The sequence below is a fragment of the Capsicum annuum genome, chromosome 8 (genome assembly GCF_002878395.1).
Source record: "Capsicum annuum cultivar UCD-10X-F1 chromosome 8, UCD10Xv1.1, whole genome shotgun sequence".
NCBI lineage: Eukaryota > Viridiplantae > Streptophyta > Magnoliopsida > Solanales > Solanaceae > Capsicum > Capsicum annuum.
In genome coordinates, this window is record NC_061118.1 from 166514882 (window position 1) to 166524663 (window position 9782).

The following is a 9782-nucleotide window of genomic DNA, read 5'->3' on the forward strand; positions in this document are numbered from 1 at the left end:
GTTTGTATAGATGAGAAGAATATCTTAATTATTTGACCAAATATCTTGATTAAACTTTTGTAATCTAATATTCGTAGTTAGAATAACAACTTAATTAATTAATTTTAGTAGAGCAAAGTGTGAGCTGGGTCCCAATTGAGTGAGAACAAAATCTGTAATAAACGTGCTTTAGCTACCGTTTTTTGTTTTGAAGCCACTAACGGCATTTTGGCTTATGATTGTATTTTGTTTTATTACTTCATTACTAAGCGAAACATCTTTTTTATATCTCTTTTTGCCACCCTTCTCTATATTTTCTTCATATTTAATATTTATATTCTATTCAATCCCCTTATTTCTCCTTTTTACACTTTTCCCCCTCCGAAGAAAAACTTCTATATAAAGACGTAACTTAGGGTAGATTATCATATCATCTGAAAAAGAAATAAAATGAATGAGGGCGGCGAGAATGATTGTTTGATATGGGAAAATAATGAAGTGTGGTCATTTTTGAACTCCGACAATGACCAACTAGTTGGGAGTGAAAGGATGCAGGTGGGTGACAAGTTGCCAGATCCAAATAGGTCTGATACTTGTCAGCCATTAACAGTTGTTAAAAAGGTAGGCGAAGCGAGTCTTGGTAGCAAAAAAAGATGTACATCCAATGAAAAGAAAGGCGATAATGAAAGTGGTGAACCAAAATCTGGTGCAGGTGAAGATGGAGGTAGAGAATCAGGTTATGAAATACACATATGGACGGAAAGAGAAAGAAGGAAGAAGATGAGAAACATGTTTGAGAATCTTCAAACTTTGCTTCCTCATCTTCAATCGAAGGTAATTTTTTTTTCCCTTTAACGACATACCTTTTTTTTTAATCCGATATCCTATTGATCCAACAAAAGAAACTAAATAGAATTTACGATTATCTTACATTTTTTTCTTGTTTTTCTTTTTATTATTTTTCACAACCTTAATAAATAATCTTGATCAACTCGTTTGATAATTGTTCAAAAAATGAACTTGAAAAAAATCTTTAGATCAAATAGAAACTTGTAACATGATTAAAAATTTACTTCTGAACTTTGGTTCTTTTTGGCAATTGTTTATGATCACTCTTCGAATTTTTGATATTTTCATTTCTCCAACCTTTCTAAATTGAGTAAATTTTTTAAAAATCTTTGTAGGAAGAAAATTAAGTTTCACATAGAATCATGTAGCTTGATTTTCTTATGGTATTGATCCAACTCCAAAGAACAAATATAATTTATTTTTAATACAAGAAGTGGAGTCTAAGAAGGGTAAGATATACACAGATTTTATCTCTACCTTTATGAAATAGAGAGATTTTTTTTGATAAATCCTCGACTCAATCGGAATCAATATCACTTGTGATATACTCATTCTTACCATTAATTTGTGTGTACATGTTAATTCCAAAATGGAATGATAAGATGCACTTTGTTTACCAAAAAAGGAAGAAAAAAACAATATAGAACTTCCGGTATTTTCGCACATAGCTATATAAGATTCCACATTTTTTAAAAAAAAAAACCTTTCCTCTTCTCTTCTAAATGCATAAGAAAAAGAAGTTTTCAGTATATCTGATTTCCATTCAAAATTTACCTATGCTTTCTTAATTCGTATAATAATAAGATCTCTGTATGTATTAATTTTTATATTAATTCAACTTATACACATTAATCATATAAAGAATATTCATATATACTAGTAAGCGTATTTTAACTTGTTATTTGCGATAACTTGCTTATTTTTCATATAAATTGCTACTAATCACAATTTTCTATGAATGTATAGTTAAATGTAATTGGTTTTTGTGTTTTTAACTTAACAAGAAATTTTAGATTTTTAACTTTTAAGATCACTAAACAGCCTATACAATAACTTTTATAAGAGGGATAAATTAGTCAGATGAGACACATGATTTGAGTAATTTGTATATTAGCAAATGAAAAAGTTTTATATTGAGTTTTGCCTAATTCAACCTTTCTGTTCTACTTTGGCCTTTGAGATTTGTAACTTGCAAAACATGATAAATGACCATATGTGTACCAGGAAAAAATGACCGATAGTGTAGATTTCTTACATTATTGTCAGTATATATTAATAAAACTTAAAATCAATTTTATACCGTCAGTATAGAAATTGAATTCATTTTTTTGTATATATATGCAGGCGGACAAGTCCTCAATTGTTGATGAAGCTGTGAGATACATCAAAATACTGCAAACCACTGTTACCAATCTTAAAGAACAAAAGCTACAAAGAATTCAAAGTGGCATGGCTAGGCTTTCTACATTGAGTACTCCCATAATGACTCCAAAGAAGTTAAGTAGCTGGGAACAATTTTTGGCTGACAAAGGATCTGCTAGTAACTCAGCTGCTATAACACCAAAGAACAACAACAATAATGTGACTGGCATTCCCCTTTTGAACACTAATGTTCCAACAGATTTTGTGACGTGGAGTTCACAAAATGTTGTGCTAAATGTTTGTGGAGAAGAGGCACATATTAGTGTGTGTTGTCCTAAGACACCTGGGCTTTTTACCTTCATTTGTCATGTTTTGGAGAAAAATAAGATTGACATTGTGTCTGCTCACGTTTCATCTGATCAATTCAGAAGTCTGTTCATGATCCAAACCCATGTAAGTCCTTTCTTATGTATTAATATGTGCTCAATTTACAAATCTATGTTGGTCATTTTGAAGATTGTGAATTAGGGTTTTTAGTTAGCAAAATAAAATAGAGTCTTCGGTTCATTTTACGTGTCTTTGCAGAAAAGCTTTTGAATTTTGGAGTATGAAATTAAGGGGTGTACCATAAAAAAGTATTCCTCAAATCTTGTGGTGTTAAACCTGCTATGTCATTCCTCTTAGAGGTATTAATTATTAATTAGGACTAGATGAAATTAACGTTTTGAAATGAAATATTACTGCATAGAAAGATCAATATTCCTTTTCTTTTTTAATAGATACTAAAATACATGAATTGAAACAAACGAAATGCGACACCCACAAGAGTTTTTACTAATCATCTAACTTATTATGATATTCTTTCCTTTTTAACTTCTCCAAAACACACAACACATTTTAATATATATTTGAAAATTCTTTTTCTAGAAGTTCCTCCTCTCATGCACCTAGTCTCACCCAAAATTCTCTCTATTTGTTTCATAAACCACAGTATAGTTTAGTCCGAGATTATTTTAGAAATAATTTAGGTTACTTTACTTGAACTGATTGTTTATAAAAATCAGTCTCTTTACTTTGAACAAAATAAATATAAGGTTGTATACACACCACCCTCTTCAGACCCACTTGTAAAGCTTTACTGAGTATGTTATTATAGTTAATGTTGTTGTTTAGTTTTGAAAACCAGTTGATGTATATTCAGGCAAGAGGTGCAAGTGGCTTAGAGCAGTTGATCTCTGGAGCATTATCAGTGGAAGACATGTACAAGCAAGCTGCACATGAATTAATGTCAGGGATAAACCCCAAATGATTCATGTTTGTTTCATCAGCCAAAGCCAACTTAGTTACAAGAGACCATGACGGTCATCATATTTGCTTTAATAGTTCATTCGTAGAGAGGATGAACATCTGTCGTTGTAGAGAGACAATTCTATTTGATTTTCATAGTTCATTCGATGGAGGATGGACATGTCTGTTGCCGTAACGGCCAGCATATTTATTTTCATAGCTAGTTCATCCGGTGTAGGATGTGTGTCTGTCGCCGTAGAGGCAATCATGTTTACTTTGAAAGTTCACTATGAACTAGATCGCAGGAGTGAAAACTATGGACTTTGGTCTATTTGATTTTCTTCCAATGGTATTTATATATAGAAAAAATCTTGGTTTTGGCTAATGTGTTTGCTCTATGGTTGTTTGGTATGGACAAAAATGTTTTTTAATTTTTTTCATGTTTTGTTTCAAAATATTATTTGTCTCCATCAATACAAGTTTCTTAAAAATATTTTTTTAATTGGGGCATAAAAAACAAGTTTTATAAATATTTCAAAATATTATTTATCTTTATGAATACAAGTTTCTTAAAAATATTTTTTTAATTGAGGTATTAAAAATAAATTATAAATTTACTTATATAGATGAATTAGAATGATGAAATTTGATTTTATCGTCGAGTTATAAATTTCAAAAATCAAATTTTATAACTCTAACTCTATAACCTATCATTTTTTATAATTTTATCTATGGAACTATGATAATTTTTAATATTTAAGCCCTCTTAAGAAAGTTTGTCTGAATATCCTAATATTCCAATCTTAAAGCCGTCGCTTTAAAACAAGTCATTTGGTTCTTAAAAAAGATATTTTATTTTGTAAAGTGAAATTCATCTTTGAGTTGGTCTTTAATTAAAGTGTAGCATAATGAAAATTCTTTCAGAAATTCAATGAGTTTATCAACGATTTGAAAAAACCCGATAATAGAACTCGACTTTGATTTTTGCTTTGTCTATTTCTTTTTATCATGTTTTTATTGGTTTACATGAATGTCATTCATGTCTTTGTTGTTCCATTAGCTAGGAGATAATTCATTATTACTTTTTGCTTTATGTCAAAGACCAGGAGATGATAGCATAGTTTTTTCTCTCTTTTCTTATGAGGGCATGTGCAACAACTTCAACTCCACAAGCCTGGGCTAGACTTGTCTTCCTCCATTGAGGAGTCATATGAGGTGAAAGCTCTATATACGATTTTGAAGTTGAGCCTTCTAAGAAATAGACAACCGGCCTTCTAGGAGCACCTATAGAGATTAGTATATGAGACCGCAATTCGTAAACTGACACATTAGACTCACCTTTTACTTGACAATACATATGAGAAAAATAGCATTCCACATGAAGAGAGACGAATAAAATTTCATGGATCGTCCTATTTTGGTCGCCCAATTTATCTAGTACCCATTTGATGTTTTGTTTTTCATGAACACTCGGCTTTTAGGTAAAAACGAGTGCTTCATTTTCGCTTGTTCTGCTTTTGCTTCTGCTGTCAGCATACATAACTAAAACTTTAGCTTATTTTAACAAATGTTTCAGTCATGCATGATGATTTAGATTGTTCTCAGAGACGGAGTCAGCCCTCTTCAGGGGATTCGTCCGAACCCCCTTCAACGAAAATATACTATTTATACATAATTAAAATTATTTTTTATGTTGTTATAGTAGGTGTTGAACCCCCTTCGACTTAGTTATTTTTGAATATTGAACCCCCTTACTTGAAATCCTGGCTCCGCCTCTGATTGTTCATTATGATAGGTGAAATTTATGTTTTCAAATTTTAGTTTTTTTTTGGAGTGAATTTCAGTATTGGAATTTGAAGAATATAATAATGTATAAATAACATAAATACCAACCCGAAGTAATTACACTCTCTCCCACTTTTTAAATTATTTTACTCTCTCTCCCTATTAATATACATAAACTAGCCGACATATCCATAGCATTCTGTGTATATGTTGGAATTTTTGTAATATATTTAGGGAGTTGGAATTTTTTGTAATATTGAAAACATAAGTTGTGTATTTGTGTAATTTTTAGTATAATAATTATTTTTTCTATAATTACACAAATACACAACTTATGTTTTCAATATTACAAAAAATCCCAGCTCCCTAAACATATTATAAAAATCCCAACATATACACAGAATGCTATGTATATGTCGGCTATGTTATGTATATTAATAGGGAGAGAGAGTAAAGTAATTTAAAAAGTGGGAGAGAGTGTAATTACTTCCAAAATGGTTGGTATTTATGTTATTATTACAAAAAATCCCAACTCCCTAAACATATTACAAAAATCATAACATATACACAAAATGTTATGTATATGTCGGCTATGTTATGTATATTAATAGGAAGAGAGAGTAAAATAATTTAAAAAGTGGGAGAAAGTATAATTACTTTCAAAAGGGTTGGTATTTGTGTTATTTACACTTATTGGCAATCTAAACTTTTTTAAGTAATTTAGATAGGGCCGTGGCCCAACAATATGAGAATTATCTGATGAAGCCCAACAAGTAACCTTTTGGGCATTTTTCAAATTTATGGCTTTCTGTGAAAGATTTTTATGGAAAACAAAGATATTCTGTCCATAAAGAATATTGAGGGGTCCTGTAATAAGAAGGTCCAATTCATCTAATTTTAATGTGAGTTTAGGCACGAATTTCTTAAATTGTTAGATGTATAATCTAAATAGTTAGAACAACAATAACATATCCAGTGTTATCTCCTACCTTGGGTAAAAAAATTGTTTCCGATAGATCAGCAAATCAAAATCTAAATATTTATCGCTAATTTATAACTCTAGATAGTTTGAGTTTGTAAAAGATCGTAGTAAAACAAAAAGTCACTCAACTTCTAAATTAAAACAACAGTACGGAAGAGAGAATTGATTCATAAATTATAGCATGCGTAAAACGTTATCTCTCGCAATGATTGCTTCTTCATTTTTTTTTCCTTTCCCACTCGATTTCCAGTATCTGAAAGCCTCAACTAATTCAAATTTGCATAGCATAAGATGAATTTATTAAAGAGGAAACACTAGATTATATTTGTCTTTCCACACAATTCTGGTGGTACACCTAATTATACTTTGCGTTGAAGTGTGGTGCACATATAAAGACGATCTAGATTTGTACGTTGTCCATATTTATACGATTGCAAAAAGAAGAAGAAAAAGTAGAGGAGAAAATGGTTGGGCATGTGACCACTAATTTGTCACTTGAAACAGAAAAGTCCAAAGCCCCATGTGATTCCAATTCATCTGTCACATACCATTACACTACCTCCATACTCACTAACCAATATTCTGTTACATTTTATTAGAAGAAATTACTTTAGCCGAGAATCTAATGTACTTGCACTAATCTTTTATATTCTTAATTTGTGAAATGACACTGAATACTGTTCACTAATATCATTAACATCTTCAATAATTGTTAGTGGATAAAAGTAAAAAATGTCACCCTCTGTTGACACAAGCATAGTAGTGAGACAAGTGGCCCGGATAAGTGAGTCAAGAAGGTTGATCCAGCCCAATAACTCCTCGTACCTCGGTGTATATAGGACCCAATATAATATTAATACATAGGTCATTGATTAATTATTGATTTGCATGCACACACACTTGGTGTTTAATGAAGCTAGTCTCCGGTCAAAAGAAAGTTCAAATCATATATCCCTTTCCAATTAGAGTCACACATGCTACCACCATCTTACCATTACAACTCATCAAACATTGAAGGACAAAATAAAATACTTTCTATACTAATCTTTATTTATTCAATATATTAAAAAATATCTGCCTTTACTTGTTTCCTATAAAAAAATTAAGAGAGAACTTATTAAGTAACTTTTTATTTTCTCTCATTATTAGGAGTCGTTCTTTTTCAATGTATTTTCTAAAATATCAAATTTAGTATAGTTAAAGAGTTATATAATAGAATTATCACTCTATTTATTGATTCTAATACTGGATAAGGAAAAATGTATAGATAGAATAATGTTTTAGATTACACAAATGCAACTTCTTAATATTCTAGATTTGATGATTTGGAAAGAAAATGAGAGGAAACTTTAGATTTATGTTTTAGTTAGAATTATGTCAATCGGAAAAAAAAAACAACTTTCCAGCGCAAAAAAAAATGGTAATCTTAGGTACAAAAATTACATACATGGAATAATTCCCTATTTACCAAATCTAGACACGACTTTTTTTTTCTTTTTTTACCTCGAATTACAAAAATTGGGGGTAGATTTGAAAGACAAGAGGGGTAAGAATGGTGAACCGTCAGTCAAAACGGAACGACGTCGCTGCAAGCGTAATCATCCGAATTAGCGACGGAATCCTCCGGCCAACAATCCCTTAGCAGCTTCAAAAGCATTTGCGCTTTTCGCTTAGCGCGTTCGGTACAATCGCTTTGTACTAACAACAGTAACTGAATCAATACGCCGGCTGCAACCGCCTCTTTCTGAGCTTGTTCCGACGCCGAGCAAAGTGATAGCAGTGCTCCGGCGGCGTATTCCGTCGCCCGCTCTGATATTTTAAGGATGATTTTCACTAGCAGAGGCACCGTTAGCGCGTGTGACGCTAAAGCTGCGCAACCTGATGGAATCCTGGAGAGGAGTTCGATTGTTGCGAGTGCTCTTTCTGCATCGCATTTCTCGAAATCCTGTAGCCTGTCGATTAGCGCTTCTACAGCTCCGGCGTTTACCGCTCTTTGACGGTGTTGCTTCACTAGGCATAATGCAAATAACGCCTTAATTCCTACTTTCAACGCTCTCGGATAGGCTAATGGATAATTCAAAATTCCGACGACTCCTTCGAATACGTCATCTGCATTACTGATTTGAGCTCGGAGGTCCGGGGATCTCATTCCGGCGACGACAATTTCAATCAAAGCAGCTGAGTTAACTCGGACATCGATAGAATTATGAAAAAGCAGTGAAACCAGGTAGCTAACTCGGTCCGGATCGGAAGCGACGAATATGCATTCGGGTTCGGAGAGCGGAAACATAGAGAGAATCGCGAGGGACTCGTGATTCAACTCGGACGAATCCGAATCCATACGGGTGAATACAATAGCTAGAAGAATTTCCCGTGCGTTGTTTGCTAAAATTACAGACCGGTTCTTCTCCGACTCACGAGCGAGTCCTCTGAGTCTCCTCAACGCCGATAGCCTAGAATTCAAATGATTCGATTCCGCCGCCGCCTGATTCAACAACGACCGGACCAACGACGGATCAGCCGGTTGTTTCGGCGTCGGAATCCGCTCAACTCCGAAAGCCCGGTTCGCAACACACCATTCCTGAATAAGCCGGCGAAGAGTATGATTCGGAATAAGAGTGAAATCACTGAGGGGAGCTCTTGTTACCGGACACGTAGTATTGCCGGTGGCAACCCAGGACTCAATACTTTGGCGGTCGTAGGTTTGACCGGTACAGACGGTTACCGGATCCCGCATAAGTTCTAAGGAGATTGGACAACGAAAATGGTATGGAATCTGAACACCCACATCCAAAGGGTCTAAACTTGCACGCATGTTTTCTTCCTTTTTATCTCTTTAAATGGGAGAAGTTAACTTGAGTCTTTTGGTATCAGTAAATGTTTGTGGCGTTTGTGTATATATTATACTATATAATAACCATATAGATAGATGTATAGAAAAAGCTAAAACTGAAAGAGAGTCTGCAAATTCTCTTTCACTTTTGTTTGGGAATTTGCTGGGTCTTATACGGAGAGAAAACAGAGGGACATACCCAACAGGCCGTAGGGCTCTTCTCTCTGTTTTGCTCTCTTCTTATTCTGACGAAAATCCCAACCCCAACCCCCCACCAAACCCCACCCCAAGTCCCACACGTGTGGTTTTCATTTATTTAACTTGTTCATTTAACCATGGTTATATTGGTCTCTGGTCAAACCTAATGTGCGAATAAGTGGGACCCACATTCATGCTCAAATCTAACTCATGTTTACGTCAAATTGGCATTATTGATGATATTTGAATGGTCCAATTCGATTCAACCCAATGCATCATGTATTTGTCTATTATTTAACTTTATGTCCTTGGTTTTTTTCTATCCTGTATGGTAGTACTGTTGTTCATATAAGAAATTTGTGCCAAATTAATTACCAAAATGTTAGCTGTATATAGATTTTTTTGGCGTTATATATTAATTGACATATTAAAACAGATATTTGTGTTGTAGAAGATCGTAAATATTCCTTCCGTCTTAAATTATCCATCTTAAATTTTTTAATTTAA

General features: G+C 33.2%; 2 protein-coding genes across 2 annotated transcripts; one reads left to right on the forward strand and one right to left on the reverse strand.

Moving 5' to 3' along the window:
- The first annotated feature begins 340 nt into the window (after nucleotides 1–340).
- Nucleotides 341–3833, forward strand: LOC107879962 (transcription factor bHLH95). The gene is made up of 3 exons (XM_016726883.2): nucleotides 341–813; nucleotides 2173–2643; nucleotides 3392–3833. Exons 1-3 carry the CDS (start codon nucleotides 430–432, stop codon nucleotides 3497–3499), a joined length of 963 nt encoding a protein of 320 aa, XP_016582369.2. The 5' UTR covers nucleotides 341–429; the 3' UTR covers nucleotides 3500–3833.
- A 3810-nt stretch (nucleotides 3834–7643) lies between these two features.
- LOC107840265 (U-box domain-containing protein 26) lies at nucleotides 7644–9529 on the reverse strand. Its single transcript, XM_016684074.2, has one exon. It carries the CDS (start codon nucleotides 9057–9059, stop codon nucleotides 7812–7814), a length of 1248 nt encoding a protein of 415 aa, XP_016539560.1. The 5' UTR covers nucleotides 9060–9529; the 3' UTR covers nucleotides 7644–7811.
- Between the last annotated feature and the right edge of the window lie 253 nt (nucleotides 9530–9782).